Source organism: Catharus ustulatus, chromosome 18, assembly GCF_009819885.2.
Source record: "Catharus ustulatus isolate bCatUst1 chromosome 18, bCatUst1.pri.v2, whole genome shotgun sequence".
Lineage (NCBI taxonomy): Eukaryota > Metazoa > Chordata > Aves > Passeriformes > Turdidae > Catharus > Catharus ustulatus.
In genome coordinates this window covers 10,982,905-11,000,539 of record NC_046238.1, presented here as the reverse complement: position 1 = coordinate 11,000,539, position 17,635 = coordinate 10,982,905, and the positions used below count along the sequence as shown (strand labels likewise).

Below are 17,635 nucleotides of genomic sequence, written 5' to 3'. Positions count from 1 at the left end.
GACAGTAACTACCTGTCATCAAATGTTCCACCCTATTTGTTCAGTAAAATCAAGATTCTATAATTGTGCTTTTGAACAGAAATACAAAGAGATTCTACCCAAATGTCTGTGCAGGAATAACAACTCAGCTGGCAGTAATGAGCATTGTAGGAGGTGTGAGCTGTAGATAAATTACAAGAGGTGTGCAGGGGCTGTAAACATGTAAGAGTTAGAAGTGTGTTTACCTGGGTTATGAAATCCCTCAGTCTCCCTGGAAGTGTAAGGTGGCTGCTGCTAAAGTATTCATGAGTTCTGTTCTTAATTTTACCAGGAGCTTGGAAACAATCTTTGAGGAGCCCAAGGAGAAAAATGGACACTTGATTTCTGTCAGCCAGCAAAAGAGAAAGCGGATTCTGGAATTTCAGGACTTTACTCTTCCCCGGAAAAGGAAGACACGAGGCAAAATCAAAGCAGTGGGTAGTTTCACCCGAGCAAAAAGAGCTGCACTGCAGAGTGCAGAGTTAGATGTTCTTCTGAGTCAGAAGCTAATGGACCTTGAAGCCTTTTTTGCAGAGGAGGTTGAGCAGGAGCAGGCCTCCAGCATCTGAGGGAGCCACTTACCTGGAAGTGGTCCAGTCAGCTTCTTTAGTATTTTCTTCTTGGGAGAAATCCACTGACTTCTTCATACCAGACTCTGCCACTCTGTTCTAACATCTGATAATCATTTTTTGGCTGTGATCCTCTTCAAGGTGCTATTTTTTTTTTTTTTTTACTTGCTGTTGGAGGGATTCTTCTAAGTCCCTGTTTGAGTGTAACACAGCCACATGAAATTTACCCTTCCTCTCTGGAAATTACTGCTTATATTTAATTAATTATGTTTAAATATCTTTTGGGGGTAGAGTAGGAGTGTCAAGGAGGAAGTAGTGCACCTTCAGTGATGCTAGAACTCTGTACTCCAGATTGTTTGCACATTTGAGTCTGCTGTTGTTTACTGTAATGGCTATTTTTAACAAGCTGATGAAAGAGATACGGTGTTTGATAAAGAAAAATTCTAGGAAATACATTCTTGATATACCACTAACCTTTTGATAATTAAAAGTAACTGTCTAGGTTTGCATTCAATTGTTTATTCCTTCTGTTAACTTAGAAGGTTCCTTTTCCTTCTAAGTTTCTTTGCCCTTCCTGGCTCCAGGCAGCAGAAGCCCGACATAATTAGACTTTAAATAACTTGCACTTTGTATATGTTTCTTTTAACATGATTCAACTCAAAAAAGGTAATGTATTAAGGAAAAATGGTGCCCAGTACTATTTTTCCCAAATAGCAGATTTTTTTTACTTACTTGGCTGATGCCAATCTCTTCTCCAGAGGAGAAATTGGTCCATGAGGATGTTAAGCTGCAGGATACATAGGCATGTAGAGATTTTTAATTGAGCTGAGCTGCTGCATGCAGGGAACACCAGCAGAATCTTTGATACTTGTTTTAAAGTTATTTGAATTCCATTCATACTAACTTGATTTTAATGTCAATAAGAAGGGGGGTTTTTTACCATTTTAGATTTCTAATTCCTGTAGCTCATAATTAGATATTCTCTGTACAGTGTTCTTGTACATAATAGCCAGTGTTGTACAAAGAGCCTCTGAGTGTGTGGACATTGTTTGCATTATGTAAGGCCAAATGTAATTATCTGATGCAACACTGGGCAATTTCTCAGTTCTACCTTTGGAAGGAAGAGAGCTCCCTTCTGGCATAACTTCTGTTAAACTTAACTTGAAGCATAATTCCAATGCTAGCTGCAGTTCAGGTAATTTTGTCCCTTAGTGCCTAGAGAAGTTATTCAGGCAAAGCTGTCATTGCTGGGATGCTCAAATTTAATTAGTCTATTCTTTCTTTCACTTGTCATTTGAACTTGCACTTTCTTATTTATCTACCCATATAATAGAGTTTCTATTTACCTTCAAATTGAGCAAATATCTAGTGGGTGGGTATTTTTAATAAAGTCCCAATAAATGCAGGACTGCAAATACCATCACTATCTTCTGTTGCTCTACCACTTCTGTTACTGACCAAACAGAAAACTAAATATTAACAGGAAATCTTGAATGTCAGAGCTTTGAGAGTAGAGAAATGGAAGAGGATTATTACACTGTGTGTGCCTGAGCCTTGAAAGAAATCTAATCTGAGTTGGTTTTGCTTCCAGCTTATGTGCTGGGATTTGTAAAAGTTTATATTCTTGTTTTGAAAGCTAACTATCTTTAATCAGGAAGACTGAAGAAAATAGAGGAGTGCACACTTAGAATAGTAGTGTTTGGAGCTTGAGGGTAAAGAACAAGGCAAACTTTGAACATATTGATATAGTATTTTTCTGGTTAGCCTATTGGGCTGTTGTAGAACATTCTAATTGATCCTCTTTATTTTTGTACAAAGAAATTCTTAAAAAACAAAGGTCAAATGCCTCCTAAAAAATGTTTGAAAGTTCCCTATGCTAGCTTATTAGCCCAATTATTGACTAGTTGAAAGTGGTAGCAAGATTGAGAGATATATTTTTATGGATTTATGCTGTAGAATGGGATTGTTACAGAGCATTCATTCACCTTCTATTAATATGGGAGGCTCCCAGTGCTGTGACACAAGTAAGATGTAACCTTACTGGGGCTTTCAAGGAAATCAAGATTGGGGTGGGGGGGAAGAGACTTGGGTCCAGGAAAAGTTCAGACCTCTAATGTGCTTCAAAACACAAAATGTGATGAGTCTTTTCCCTTGGGTTATGTTGGGTTTTGCTTGCTTTGTTTAGGGTGGGGTTTTTTAAAATTTTCTTCCCTGTTCTCTCTTGTTTCTGACTGCATTGAAATGAGATTTTGTAACTTTTTTCATACAAGCTACAAGCAGAGAGAGCAGAGCAAAGAAAACACTCAAATTCTCTTTAGTATACAGTAATTGGAGGAGTTACAAAATGAGATTGCAGTTGTCTAGCTTCTCCCAGACCTTAGTTTGTGGAAACCCAAATACACACAGCATTATTCTCTTTTGGTTTAGTGTTTTTATGACAATGTAAGTTAATAGAGACCAAGCATCTCTTCCCCCCTCCAGCATACAGGTGTCAGTTCAGCTTGTGAACTTTTAGTATTTTCCTTTCCCACCTCTCTTCCTGTTTACAGCACTCGTGGAACAGCCATGTTCCATGTGGCTGCTGCTTGTACACTGAGAGTGATGACTGGGCAAAAGCTGGGCATTCTGAGCTGCTTCTGTCACAGCTAATTGAAAGAAAAAAGTGTAGAGGATTCATCTTTTGGGGTCCTGCATACATCCCCAGCGGGAGGATATGTACACTTCCCTTTTCATTAAGGGAACCTACTCCAGTGAGGATGTTTTTGTGTCACCATGGTAAGGACATCACAGACTGATGACTAGAACAGCTTGAGAAGGATTGCAAAAGTTTTACTATGTCCTGTCTCTTAAGAGTAAATTATGCAGAGCCAGGCAGCTCTTTGCTAAATTTGCTGATTGTCAGAGATAGAAAGATCACTTTCAAAAAAAAAAACAAAACGAAAAAAAAATCATTGTTTTCATCATGCTGTGACTGGAGCAGCTAAGGCTCCTTAATGTATGGTACAGCATTTGCCTGGCTGGCTTGTGTCTGCATACATTTGAGTTCTGGTGCTTGCTGGATATGATTTCCTGCAAGCAGTTCTCATTCATTGTATTTTTTTCAGGTGGGCCTTTGGTATATTATGTTCCAGGTGCTTTTCTAGAATATGGATGGTAACTGTGGATTAAATGTCTATATGATACTATCAAGTTAACAAATAGCTCAATGAGAATTTGTACACTTGTGCCATTAGCTTCCATCATGCTCTTGGCATTTTGTTTCTGTTCAATATTGTGTGAATCTAAAATTTTACTGTTTCTTTTGTGTGTGTTTTTAATTTATGGAAATAAAATTTTCTGAGAACTTTTCAGGTTTTTAAGGCCTTTAAGCTTGTGTGGGTAAATATGCATGATAATGTGTCTTACTTGCAGAGGAGAAAGATCAAATCTCCAGAGATCAGCACTGTTAAGTAACAGGGTGTGCTGTTATTGAGGCACAAAGCAGCAGTTCTGCTGTTCCTTCATCCCAGCCTGGGAGATTTTAAGCATGATCTCAGCTACTATTCAGAGCACTGAGGCAGCACCCCTCTCTTCAGATAGCAGAGTAGCAGGAGCCAGGGCCCACAGAAAGCACAGCCATTCCTGCTCAGCTCAGAGCTGAGATTCAAGGCTGAGGCTGGTCAGTGGTTCATGTACCCCAGGCTGTGCAAGGCAGCACACTGATGTCTGTGACTCAAAGCTGGAGCACAGGATCATCAACAAGGCCTAGTAAGCATTTGTAATGCCTGTGTCAGAAAATAACATCCCTGCCCTTCCAATCCATAAAATCTTGTGTATAACCCAGATTTTTAATTTATCCCTGATCAGCTGCATGCTGCTCTTGGCCAAGCTAGACTGCCAGATGCATTTCTTCACTGTGTTCTCAGAACTCCCTTCTGAGTGCAGTGGCACATGGACCCCACAGATGGCAGGGAAGCTCCAGGAAAGAAAGGCAGGAACACCTGGGAGGCCTAAACCAGCATCCTGCTCTTTCCCTGCTCCTTCGGGGCTGCAGCTCCCTGGCTGCAACAGCATATGAGGATTTGGCTCTGTCACCATACTGGGACATGTATTGACATGATACAGATGATGAACTGATGATTTCTGCTCAAAAGGCTGCAGATCACGTTCAGGCACTTTCCATTGCTGTAAGCATCCAGTTCTGCTGGCTATTAAATATCTTAATGCATTTATTGGTGAGAAAAAATGTTTTGATTTACTAGTAAAAATTGGTTAAAGAAGAAATACATATAAGCATTCAGCAGGGACTATGTAACTGCAAACAAAATCACTCATATAGAAGACAATGTTGCAAGTAGCTAAATGTCAGTTGATTTGGGTTTGTGGATAGAAACTGTTCATAAGACAAAAAAGGCAAAACTACCAACTAACCTGTGCCACTCATACCAGTCTGTATTTTAGTCCATGGTACTGGCCCTGCTCTTTCCACAATGCTGATCCTAGTTCTGTGCTGTTGGTTGTGCTGTTCCCCATGTTGCCATGCTCCAAAAAAGAAAGGAGTGACATATGAGCAGTATTACATCATCATAAACATAAAATCTGCTAGAAAAAAAAAAAAAAAGGTGTTCAGCATACATTTCTAGAGATGACTGTTTCCTTGCTGATTGCTTTGAATTGGTTGGACTTGCATGTTGTTCTTTTCCTTGTTCTCAGCAACAATGCTGGTGTTATGTGCCCTGCAAAGCCTCTGTATGTCACTTGGATGAGGATGCACAGATATCCTGTTTGCAGAAGTCCAAGATGCCTACAAACCAGTAAGAAAGAGATGGTTTCAGCTTCAAAAGTAGTAAGTTCTTCAGATAAAACAGCAAAATAGAGGTCAAATTCCCCTTTTGAATTGCAGTTACCAACTTAGTATCTCATTAGTCTAACAGAGCGTCCCTTAGAAATTTGTTACAACAGGATTAGGTAGAACACACTTCTGCATGCAGTCTGAACAAAAGGGCCAGAGCTGTGCACAGAAGGCTGCCTGCTGCCTTGCTCTCTAACTCAGAATTAAGAATTTGACTTTACCTGCAGGTGTGCAATTAAACACTGATTCTGCCAGCTGCATGAAAGACTCTCCAAGGATGTCCTGATAGCTCAGGTGACTTGCATGAACAAGGTGTTGAGTAGTGTCTTTGAAAAGCAGATCACTTTCACCATACTTCCATGACTGAAAGAGCTGGAATTCAGAATCCAATTTGCTTCCCAGAGATTCCTGAATAGAAAAGGAATAAAAGTTTAACTGCTTGGGTCATTAGTATTACTTTATCAAGCACTATTCTTATTAGTAAAAAAAATGCACCTTTACATTGCCTTATTTCTCAGCAGAAGTATGGCCTCTGTGGAATGTGAACTGGTGCCAAAATTAAGAGAATCCAAATAATTATTTTGTCAATATCTTATGCCTATTTTTAATTCTTTTGTATTGGATCTGAAGGCACTAGCATATAGAGCTTTTCATCTTGAAAGGGTTTTCAGCAGTTGTACATAACAAATGGTAACATGCCAAGCTTTTCCCTGTTAGCTGTCATACCTGAGATTTCAGTAGGAAATCAGAGATTTTAGTGACAGTGACTGGTCGAGTCATGACTGTGCTGGGGGGAATGGGGCCCAGGTTACAGCCTGCCCATTCCGTGACTGCGGCGCGGGTTCCGTCCGGACACAGCAGTTCAAAGTCAAGGGGGGTATAACCCTTTGCCCAACCAGAGCTGCCCAGATCTGAAAAGAACATAAAGTGAAAGGTTATCCTTCTGAAAAATTAAAGCAGAAGAGAGGGTGAATCTCAAATAAAATGTTAAAACTTGAGAGGGAGAAGTTTAGTCAATTTGTTCAAAACAAACACAGCGGGCTATGTGGTCATTTCTCTGGAATGCGTACGAACCAGGGGAGTGTTTTCACTGAGGTCAGCGAACTTAAGCTGCACCTATCAACTAAATTAGAATAATATCAAGGCATATGAACAGCATATCATGTCTCATTTGCATCTGTAACCAGATCCTTTTCTGGAAACAAAGCAATTCAGCCTGCATGCCCTTTGCTTCCCCAAAGAAACTGCTAATTGCTGCAGGAATTCCTGTGGGTTTCCAGCCCCTTCTACCTTCATTTGATTTTAGAGAGACTCCTGTCTTAGAAGTCTTTTCTCTTACTGAAATTGCCTAAAATAGAATTTTATTTTGCTTTAATGAGGGTTCCTTTTCTCCTTTTGGTTCTCCTTTTAAAGCTTTGATCTTTCCAGAAGTCTAGTGCAGTCTCCAAGGATGATTATCCCAACACACACCTTGTTCTTTCCTCTCTTACAATATCTAAGTGTTGAGCTTTACTGGAACACCTACATGTAGAAGGCTTCCAGAAATCTTCCCTTTACAAACACAACTTCATGGACCTAGATTAAACCTGTAAAGGCTGATCCTCCTGAATGATGGTTGCTTTGTGGGAAGTAACTGACATTCATTGATATTTTCAAAGGGAAAGGGAATATCTGCATCTTACCATCTATGTTCTGGAGCAGGTTTGAGTGCTCCAGGAAAGCTACATCTCCAAAGCTTCTTCCACTGGGATTGCCAACTAGGCACCTAATGCAAGAAAAAAACAAGTGATCAAAGGCAGGACTACATGGTGACTGACATTTGGATGGTCATCTGAAGCTAAAATCTGGAAGTATCCCTCCTATCTCTAATCACTTGGAATATGTTGGTGATCCCAGCACAGAGATTTGCTAAGACAATCCTTTTCATTCCTTACAGCAGCTCACAAAACAAAGCTGCTGCACAATGTGCACCTTCACCCACGCCTATGAAGAAGAGAATGGAATTCAACTAAATGCATTATGTATATTTCATAAGAGTGCTTTCACCTTTAATAGTCTTCTCTTTGTATTCAACTATTTATTTTTTTTTATATTTTCACTCTATTTATTACCTCCTGTATGCTACACTGCTTCTTACCACAGCACCTCTGCTCTCTGATCTTCTTTCATCCCTTCCCTTTAATGAGTCAGTACCAATGCTCTAAGCCTTACATGTTTGGAAGCATTGCCTTGCTCTGGAAATGGTTTCATGACCATTTTAAATCATCAGTCAGCTGAACATCCCATAGCAACTGCAACCAAAACAAAACACACACTAGCAAAAATTTATACAGCCAAATGCTTAACAGATAGGGGGAAAAAAACCTTCAAAAATAAAAATCAGCAAAACAATAAGGCAATTCTGGCTGTTGCTCTGCATTTCTGACTCCCACAAAAAGCTCACCTGAGTGCTCCCATATTGCCGTAGTAACGTTCGTTGTGACTTGCAGCACATCTGCTGGACACACGAGCTCCTTCCACCTCACCATCTCCGATGCACACCTTGCACAGGTTTCCATCTGCTCCTGGCATGCAGCCCTTCCAAAAGTAATTCTGGTAAACTGAGTAAAGAAAACGCAGGTGAGATTAAGGCAAGATGTTCCCAAGCCTCTACACATATGAGAAAAGACAGGAAAGGAATTTCATCCTCACAACTAGCAAGAAGAGGGCTAAATAATGTGACACATAGTCAAATATGAGGAAAAGCTGCTTCAACACCCTCTGAAACTGAAGTCATCAGTTGCTGTTGTATCCTCACGGCCCCCTCTCTATTTCATTCCTGAATTTAGAGCTTCAGATTTTCCTGCTCTAGTTAAGAGAGAACCCAGAGCAGCCCTTACCAGAGGCAATATCACAGTTGTCAGTATCATTCTGCTGAGCTCCCACTGTGTGTCTGGACAGAAGCAGCCATCCTCCAGGACTGTACAGGTGACTGTGGCAGGATCGCCTTCCCCTAAGGTTATGGATGTGAATCTGTTTGGCACTTTTCTTAGCTAGGGCAACAGCATAAACGGGTGGTAGTGCTGTGAAACAATGACAACAGCTAGTTAGACCATGGCAATGAAGTATTCCAGAAGGGCACAGCCCCGCTTCCCTCCTTCATCTTGTCACAGTATCTTCAGTTACAGTACAAGATCTACACCCTTTGCTTAGCCACAAAGCTCTTATCCTTCCACAGAAAACTATTCTAAACCAACACACAAATACATTCTTACATAAACCCTAGAGCAGTCTCAGGAAAATCTAGACCTTATTCCTTCTCCAAGTTTCTCTTACCTTTGTGCTTAAGATGAATTAGTTTCCCTGTTTTCTCCATGGTCTCAGCTGCTGGGGCACAATCTCCCCCTGGAAGGAGAGATAAACATTAAGGATCTTGAAACTGTTGTCATTCTTTTTACATGGCAGCATTTCTTCAAAACCCTTGTGATCCTCTTCAGCCATGTCAGCACCATTGTCCCTTTAACAGAAGGGACAAAATAAACAGACTGAATGCTAGAGCCAGTTAGTGGAAGAGCTGGGAAGAGTATTTGGACATTTGGACATTTATAATGACTCCATCACAAAATATGGAAATTTAACTCTATTCTTAACAGTACTTTTTTCATCACCTCTCTTCTTGATAAGGTCACATGAGAACTCACCATAGCATTCTGCAGCTACAGGCACCAGTCCACATCTCCCTGCAATGTACACGTGTGTTGCATCCAGGGTGACAGCATCAGCCTCACTACTCTGCCAGCAGCATTAGAGGAAATAACAAAACCAGGATTTGCATGAATTGTGTATCCAGGCAACAGGACTTCTCCACTGGCTGGAAATTCCCCTGCATAAATTCCTTCTCATTCTCATTCTCACTTATCCCTCTCTTTAGTTCAAACAAGACATACACACCCTGTGCAGTCCTATACCCCGAGCAGAAGGAGTCTCCTACCTTGATCATTTCAATGCATTTGGTCATGGAAGTGGCTTGGACACAGACTAACGGGTCGGATTTGATGTTCAGTGCCCACTCCTCACATTTGCGAAGCTCAGCATCGCTGATGCAGCACCAGCGCACAACGCTGTTGTCCAAAGAGCTCCCTGAAATGGGAGCAGATCACATCACCAGTCATGTCATGTCACCAGGGCACCAATCTGTTGTATGTTAAGGGGATGTTCAGGTAAATGCATTTGTGCCTGCAAGGAGGAATAATTGGAAAGAGAACTTTCTCTTCCCTTTCCTTAACTCCAGTCCTCTGGAATGGTTCTCTGTAGCTTTCTTTTTGGTCCCTGGTAGTTGTTTTACCAGGACCTGAGAGTGCTAATATCGATCAGCCATCTCTCAGGAGCTTCCATTAGCCAGCAGAGAAAGGACGGGAGGCCTTACTTGACGAGTTCCACAAGAATCTTTATTTCATGTGAAGGGTGGTCAAGCAGGATTCTCTCAGAACAAAGGAGAGACAGTCATATTTATAAGTTCAGGGGGGATTCAAACTACAGCCAATAAAAGTTTATACAAAGAACAGCATCCAATCTAAGTGAGAAGTTCTAAAGGTGAACTGACCAATTACACAAACTAATTTCTAACCTATTATCTTCCAAAGTGTTAGAGTGTGACCAAATTCTTAAGGAATTTGGCTCAACCTTGGTACCTAGGAGACCTTATCTATTATAGCAAGTTCCAGGGGCTGGGGGAAGATGGCTTTGGAGGAATTGTAACATCCACAGTTCTCACCTTCATGGCCGAGTCCCTTAAGGAGAGCTACATAATCCAGACCAAGGACATAGGCAATCTCCAGCTGCTCCTCAAGAAGCTGCAGGTGCTGAGTGGCATCTCGGAACAGCAGGTTCTTCCCCCCAAAGGCTGCTGAACTGAAGAGTTCAAATCTGTCTCTTTCCTTTCCTTTACGCCCAAAGAGGCGCTAGGACAAGAACAACACTTTTAAATTGCAACAAATCTGCTCGTTCTTCCAGCAAGAGGCAGCCTCAGCCTTCCCTCCCTTTGTATCAGTGGTCAAGATAGCAAATACTATTTATAAGTTGAGAAAAAGAGATGAAGAGAAGTGAGCCCTGGCTGAACCTATGAGTCTCCTTCAGCTAGAAAAAAATTGATTCCAGTTCCATGGCAGGATGAACATCATTAGCCATTTTCCAGTTTGTGTATTATGGCATCTTCCCCTTCTTTACTGATTTATTCCCAGCCTCCTACAGAAGAACACTTCAGAAAAAAGCAAAATCTTACACAAGCCAATGCAAGATCCTTCCCCAAAACAATTTTTAGCACTTTATTCACACTAACTATAAATTTCTCAAGAAAAAAGGGAACATGGGTCATAATTGCCACACTGAGATGGAAGAAAAAACTGTGTCTGGACAGCTTACAATATTTACTCACTTGGATCATGCTAAGAAATTTGTTGGTGATCTTCTGGAAGTTGTTGCGGGTGACGATGCCGCGGCCAGGCCCCTTGCCCAGGTTACAGGTGCTGTATTCAGTCAGCTCAGCTGTGGACCCATCAGGACACAAGAGTTCATATTCCTGTTGTTCTGACTCTGGAACAAGGAAACGCTCATGAGTCTGTGACAGGAGCCTGACTTGGCAGCAGGCACAGAGAAGGAATGAACAAAGTTTTTCAGTGAAGGGTGCTAAAGGTTATGCAGGCAGCACAGTGGACCAAGCACACTGGGGAAAGTTGTTTTTGGTAAATACTTGTCTTAACAAAGAGAGGGACCTCAGCCAGAGCTGCTCAAAATACTCTTTAAGCTGTACCCTTGTAATTACGTTTATTTAAAAATACTTACCTGCAAATACTACTGCTAACCAGCTTTGTTACAGAGCTCACTTGAGTTTAAAAGTACAAGGAAGGTGTACAGGAACTTCACAGTTGTGCAGCTCAATATGCTGAATTTTAAAAGGAATCTTGTAACTCAGGCAAAGCAAGTACTGACAGCTGTGTCAGAGACACATCTAATGAAGTCACCTGTCTGCGCCCATTCTAAGAATCTCCTGTGAGCAATCATTGCTCACTCACACTTTCCTGTTCTGTTTCTGTCTGAGTTGTGTGGAGAGCCAAGAAATATCACTGAACTGCTTGCAGGGATTGAATTTTCCTTGGAAACAACAAAAATATAGGCATATCTGTCAAACATCCTTGCAGGAAAGAACAGAGCCAGAGATTAAAAGAAAACTGCATTTCTAAGATTACCTGTGGTACTCATAATTCTTAGATGATCTAAAAAGGCAACATCTGCCACTCCATCCTTCAAGCACCTGCAGGAAGACAAAGGCCGTCCTATTAACATTTCACCTGGCTTTCCTACCTTGTAAGTTCTTTTTCCTACCTTGTAAGTTCTTTTTCCCCCAAAAGTGAATTCAGCCCCAGTGTCCCAGAGCTCACCTGAAGGCTCCCTCGGAGTCATAGAAGGGTTCATTATTGCTTGTCTCACAGAAGTGGTTCCTGTCTCTGACATAGGATTTTTGTCCTTGGCAGAGAGCGCACAGTCGGGGAGCAGCAAGACCAACCCCAGGGATGCAGCTTGCATTGAAATACTCACTAATTGCTGCAGGTGTAGGGGGAAAAAACAAAACAAAAAGAAAGAAAAAAGTCAAATGGGAAAAAAATCAGAAGAGGAAAAGGGGCCAAACATATCATGGCCATAAGTAGTTTTTCCTATATCTGCTGCCATTTCAGTTACTTTCACTGTGTCCAGAGGTAGCCCTATAGCTCTCATCACCTACCTTGGCTCAGAGGTTGTGCCTCATCCCAGGAAAGATAATTTCTTGCAAGGAGAAAGCCAAGTGGAATATTCCAGCCTGATGTCCACCTGGCTCCATTGTGACAGCTGCGCACCCCTCGTAGGCTCCGGATATCCAGGGTTCCTCGTTTGGCAATGGCTACAGCAAACACACAGTTTCCTGCAATAACACAAAATGTGGAACAGAAAAAAAAAAATCTCAATTCTGCAGCTTTCATCTCTGAAGAGGAGCTGAACTACTCCAGTGAACACGGCTAAAGAAGAAATTATCTTAGGGCTTTTCAATGTAGCTACTGGTGCCAGGAACTTAACCATGTACTGGCTGCATGGCACCTTGTCAAACAAACAATGCAAGTTTGTCAGTACCACGGGTAGAAAGGCTACTGGATGCAAAGTACCACTGGTATTTTATTCATCATCATTAAGTATTTCAGAAACAATTGTTAGACACCTCCATATTCCTTCAAAGTTAGTAAAAACATTCTGATTTTTTTTTTCAAGAAACCCAGAGCCATTTCTTAGCCAAATCAGAAGCACAGTTTATTCTTCAGCTTTACCAGCCTACCTTGATCATAGATCTCCTTTGCCACCACTGCCAAACCGTACAGCTTTACAGCAGAGTAAACATCTCCAGCATCCAAGGAGGCAGCATCTGCTTTATTTGCCTTTAAAACAACACCAAAACCCTCAAAACAAGTGTCTTTACAAGGAAACAAATAGAAGGTTCAAGACCACAGTTTCCACCTGAACAAATTTTAATTTAGTAGTTTGCTTTTGTCTATTTATTTCTAAGCAGCTTTCTCTATTTCTTGGAGACTGCAAAGACATCAGCTGGGATAAAACAGAACATCAGGTAGAATGCTCACAGGATTTAATTCTTGCCTCTCAAGTTTGACTCTGTACTTTGTCATATAAGCAGTACAATTATTTCAGTATCATTTTATTTTCCCATAGTTTCTGTTTACCAGTTACTTTTCCAAGATGACTTGGACACAAAATCAGTTTTTAAAGTCTCTGTGAACTCACTCTGATTTTATCAATGCAGTCATATGTGTTGTGGGCTCTGATGCAAGAAATCCTAGTAAAGGAACTGGCAGTGGTGAGGGGAAGCACAGCCGTAAGCGCCTTGGAGAGCTCAGCACACTTTCTTTGTTCCAGGTCAGAAAGGGTGCACCATCGGAATTTCTTCCCTGTAGGGTCAAAAAAGAAGTCAAGATTTGTAGGATTTCATTAAAAACCCCTCAGTTTAACCCTTATGGAAGAGAGAGGTTATTCTATTTTATTTAACTTTCCAATGGCTTGACTGTGCTCACTTACACCCACATACACACACACTCAGAGGCACCCAAGAGAGGCCCTCATGTGACCAAGGTCACTTTTGCCCAACATGAGAACATTTGATGCTGTTTAATATCTCTCTTTGCTTCCTTTTGACTGAAAGCAACCAAATAGTTTTATGCAGATTTTTCAAGAATCAGCAATTATTATGGCAAGATCTTTTGCCACAGAATCTTCCTTAGTGAAGGTTAGGAAAGGCTGCCACCCAAGATCAGGAGGAGCCAAAGGTAAGGATGTGTTTATGGCTACTGGCTGTTTTCCTGTTGGGATAGCAAAGAAGGAATGGCACTTACAATGTAGGGTAGCCATCTTCCTGTTACCAGAGTGCAGTTCTTCTCCTAACAAGTCAACTGGGATGTGACTCTGTCAGAGCACAGACCTTCTAATCTTGATGTAAACATGCATTCCCCAGGGTTTATCTGTTTTACTGCTGTCCCTGGTTATCAATACAGGCCATCTTTTTAACCTTTGCTCTGCTGTTTCCTCTGGTGCTTTCACACATCAAAAAGATGCATTTAAGGGTAGAGGTGAAGGTGCAACTTCCTTGTTCAGAAAGACTTGGATGTTCAATGGGTTTAAACCAACTATAAAACTACATCTTAAAGCAATCCAGACATACCAAAAAATTTTAATCTTTTGCCTTAGGCTGCAATTATACCATCTTGTATTATTCCTCTGAAATGCATTCTACTCTGAAATATATCATCATATGCACCTCCAAGAAGATCCTAGACATTTAAGAAGGGGAAAAAGTTATTGTGGTACACAAAAACAGCATGCAGTTATATAACTCGAGAGACTCTCAAGCCATGTAATTAAAACCAGGACTGAGTACACAGAAAATGCCACAGTATCTGTAACACTGTCCTTTCCAGATGTTTCAGCATTTCACTCTCTGGAGAACTATTAATACTAGCAATGTGTACAATTAAATCATGGAAGTTTTGATTTCTTTGAGCATAGCATCAGGCATTAGTCCTCCACTTGTTTTGTCATTAATTCAGCACAATTCCAAGAACCCATAGTGGTTTTAGAGGGGAGCAGCTTGAGGTCCCCTGCTTCATTCTGACACCGCTAATGAGAACACAGATCTCAACTATTCCAAGGAAACAAACCCTCACTGAATTACTAAGGAAGTTGTACATCAAGCTTCTTCAAAACAACCAGGGTCACCATCTGCCAATGATCAAACAGAAAAAAATACAGCACAGCTCTAACTGCAACTTCTTTCTTTGCACAGAGGAAAGCAAACCCGAAGCATTTATTAGTTTGAATGTCACTCACCCAGAGACAACCTTTCTCTCTCCCTCTCTGCATCAGCCTTACCTGAAGCCAGCAAAGAGAAGGTGATTAGGACAGTTAAAATCACTGCCTTCATCATTACAGCAGCTCAGCAAGGATCTTCTCTCTACCCTGACGCTCTGCCTTCTCATACCAGGAATTCCACAGAGATGACCAAAGCTTCTGGAAGATAACAAGGGGGATTTAGACATCAACGAGGATAAACCAAGATTTAAGGAAACAAACGAACTGTCAGAGGATGGTATATCCTTGCATGTAAAGGAGGAAGGGAAAGTGTTCCTTTCCTACCTGCAGATGGAAAATATCCATGTATTTTCTGCTCTGTTTTTATCAGACATAGAAAGACATGTAAGCCTCTGCTTTAGAAATAAATAGTACTTCTGCTGTTTCAAAAGGCACCCAAATGCCTTTGGGAGACAGGCAAGACTTACACCAAACTTACAAAATGATACCTAAAGCTAAGTGAATTATCCAAACTACTGACCATATCTCACTACAATACTGAAGGGTCCTTCTTGCCTTGTTTTTTTTGTCACCTGATAATGCCTTATCTACTGAGTAATTTTAAACAAAATGTAATCCTATGCCTCCCTAAGAATTCAGAACAGAGTTGGGACACTGTTGACTGTCTTGATTCTCTTCATTCCATTCCAGCCCAGCAATCTCATCCAAACTGCCTTATTCTTTTATTTTCTAATACTTAACCTGAAGTATTATTACCTCTACTACTCTACAGCAGCTATTAACATCATTAATTCTATGGCAGGAAAAAAAACCCATTTATTTATATATTATATATAAGCAGAAGGGTCTGATGATGTATAACATATTTTTAATATGGTTTCATCTTTCCTGTTCAGGAAAGAACTGTTCCAAGATTTCTGGAGGAACAGAGTCTTTATACCACTTTTGTTTTCCTTCTTCATCTTACAGATTTCCCTGGTGCTTTGTCTACTTCATGTGCTTTTGCAGATACTTTTCCCAGGTTTCTTTTATTGCCTTAGGTACCCTTCCTATGGATTCAGTCATCATTCCCCACTTGATTCTTTCACACTCAGGTATTGCTTATCTCTTGAGTTTCACAAGTTCCCTCTCCAGGATCTGCAACATTGGTTGAGGTGCTGTTTCCCACCGATCTGATGACAGAAGTTACACAGAATCACAGGATGGTTTGGGTTGGAAGGGACCTTAAAGCCCACGCCCTGCCAAGGGCAGGGATGCCTTCCACTAAATCAGAGTGCTCCAAGCCCCATCCAGCCTGAGGCATTTCTCATTTCTTCCTGCACTCCCTGAATAAATGTTCTCAAGCCCCAAGACCTCCATTCCCTTCTTTGTGGTAGGAGCTGTGGTATGAATCCCCTCTTTGACTTGGCTCAGCTACAGAGGCCTAGCACAGCTCACTACCCTTAGGGAAGTACATGTTATCCCTCAGTGAGTGTATCTATATAATCTTACCAGATGTTAAAAAAAAAATCTAAATATAAGACACATGATAAAAGGAATTTTAAAACAGTCACATGTCCACATATTTACTTTTAATTCCAAGGAGAAAAATTAGATCAGGGTAGATTACTGATCAGTTTAGCCTTGTGACAATTATTTTATACCATAAACAAGTGTGTTAGATTTAACTACACTCTGAATCACTTCTCAGTCTGTTCTGGGGAAACTTGTCTGTCAGGCCCACCAGTGGGGTGCACTTACACATCAAAGCTAATGGTTCTTGCAGGGCTTGTACCAAAGCATCTAACAGCATCAAATCCTACCTTCTTTGAGGTTTTATTTCCTGCCAATCCCACCATTATGTACAGGATAGGCAAATCCCAACAATTCAGTCAGCTAATAATATTACTGTTTCATGAGGGCTGTATCTGGATTTTCCCTCAAATTGTAGATATTTAACAATGAAAGGCTTTCCTGTACACATCTAAGATACTCATACAGATACCACTGCCTTTGGTGATGTGTAAAAACAGGCAGAATGACACGAAGGTGTTGTAGACTTCATTTAGGCCTAGTCAGGAAAATAAACAAATCTAAATCAGGAATTTAAATTAACCAGCTTGCTTGAAGACCATGTCCTAAAGCACTGAGGATGTGGAAACAGTGCCAGGACGCTTGAATTCTCTTCCTACTGATTCATGGTATGAAACTACCCCTCTGCCACCGTCAGACAAAGGTGATTAGCTACTTCCAGGCAGTGTAGCATTTATTCATCTAGGGACGGATCTAAGAGAGTGGAAAATCAAATAACCTCTATAAAATTCACCCTGGGCAGCAGACAGCCAGGCAACAGCCAGGCAAGGGACACCAGAGGAGGAATGGATGTTACTGCACTACCCAGCCAGACATCTCACTTGGAGGAACAGCATTATGCCTGTCCCATGTCGTGTGTCCTCTCCCTAAAATCCCTGCCCTGATATTCCTGGTGCTCCCATACCTGGGGCAAATAACTTACCTGTCTGTCAACAGCAAGGCTGAAAAGCAGCTGAACCCACATCTACCTCATCCTGAACTCCCCAGCAGCAGCCTCCTCCTCCCGCTGGGCACAGCCCACAACAGCTTCATCCCCAGAACACAAATCCTCAGGAACCCCCACCCTGTTCCCACTCTGCATCCCTGGGAAATGTTCCCACAGCCCGTCCCCTCAGGGCCGGCCCTATCCCCGCTCCACATCGCCTCAGCGAGGGCCCCTTTTCCCCCCGCGCCAAGAGAACAGCCCTCCCCACATATCAAAGCCCTCCCCACATATCAAAGCCCCCTTTGAAGAACACCCGTATCCCCATGCCGGCTCTCCCCTCAG

At 41.5% G+C, this 17,635-nt stretch overlaps 2 protein-coding genes across 9 annotated transcripts in view; one reads left to right on the top strand and one right to left on the bottom strand.

The window, feature by feature from the left end:
- PRR14L (proline rich 14 like) overlaps positions 1-3,525 on the top strand; it is a 19,372-nt gene extending 15,847 nt beyond the window's left edge. For all 4 annotated transcript variants that reach the window (XM_033075489.2, XM_033075491.2, XM_033075493.2 and 1 more), the window contains one exon: positions 311-3,525. In XM_033075489.2, coding sequence (XP_032931380.1) covers positions 311-587 — 277 coding nt within the window. In that variant the 3' untranslated portion in view covers positions 588-3,525. The remainder of the gene's footprint in view (positions 1-310) is intronic.
- Positions 1,544-17,635, bottom strand: LOC117004603 (melanotransferrin-like). Of its 5 annotated transcripts, none has more exons than XR_004419652.1 (18): positions 14,857-17,566; positions 13,219-13,382; positions 12,758-12,857; positions 12,176-12,352; positions 11,835-11,997; positions 11,643-11,707; positions 10,832-10,989; positions 10,172-10,358; positions 9,389-9,537; positions 9,099-9,189; positions 8,734-8,802; positions 8,298-8,480; positions 7,862-8,018; positions 7,101-7,183; positions 6,145-6,329; positions 5,640-5,826; positions 5,202-5,370; positions 1,544-5,108 (listed from the first exon to the last, which is right to left on the bottom strand). XR_004419652.1 is itself a non-coding variant. In XM_033075498.1 (18 exons), the coding sequence occupies exons 2-18, from the start codon at positions 14,909-14,911 to the stop codon at positions 5,321-5,323; spliced, it is 2,223 nt and encodes a 740-aa protein (XP_032931389.1). In that variant the 5' UTR covers positions 14,912-14,994; positions 17,607-17,635; the 3' UTR covers positions 1,544-5,320. The 5 variants fall into 5 exon arrangements, 4 of the variants coding, with proteins under 4 accessions (XP_032931389.1, XP_032931387.1, XP_032931388.1 ...); XM_033075498.1 differs by adding an exon at positions 17,607-17,635 and having other exon boundaries at positions 1,544-5,370; positions 14,857-14,994; XM_033075496.1 differs by having other exon boundaries at positions 1,544-5,370; positions 14,857-14,994; positions 17,087-17,566.

What these genes read in the sequence shown, in the direction of transcription:
- LOC117004603 (XM_033075498.1), bottom strand. Translation starts at nt 14,911, where the DNA reads ATGATGAAGGCAGTGATTTTAACTGTCCTAATCACCTTCTCTTTGCTG. An exon ending in CTTCTCTTTGCTGGCTTCAG is followed by an intron (nt 13,383 to 14,856) that starts GTAAGGCTGATG and finishes TTGACCCTACAG; the next exon opens with GGAAGAAATTCCGATGGTGC. An exon ending in GTTTAATTGCACACCTGCAG is followed by an intron (nt 5,371 to 5,639) that starts GTAAAGTCAAAT and finishes ACTGGTTTGTAG; the next exon opens with GCATCTTGGACTTCTGCAAA.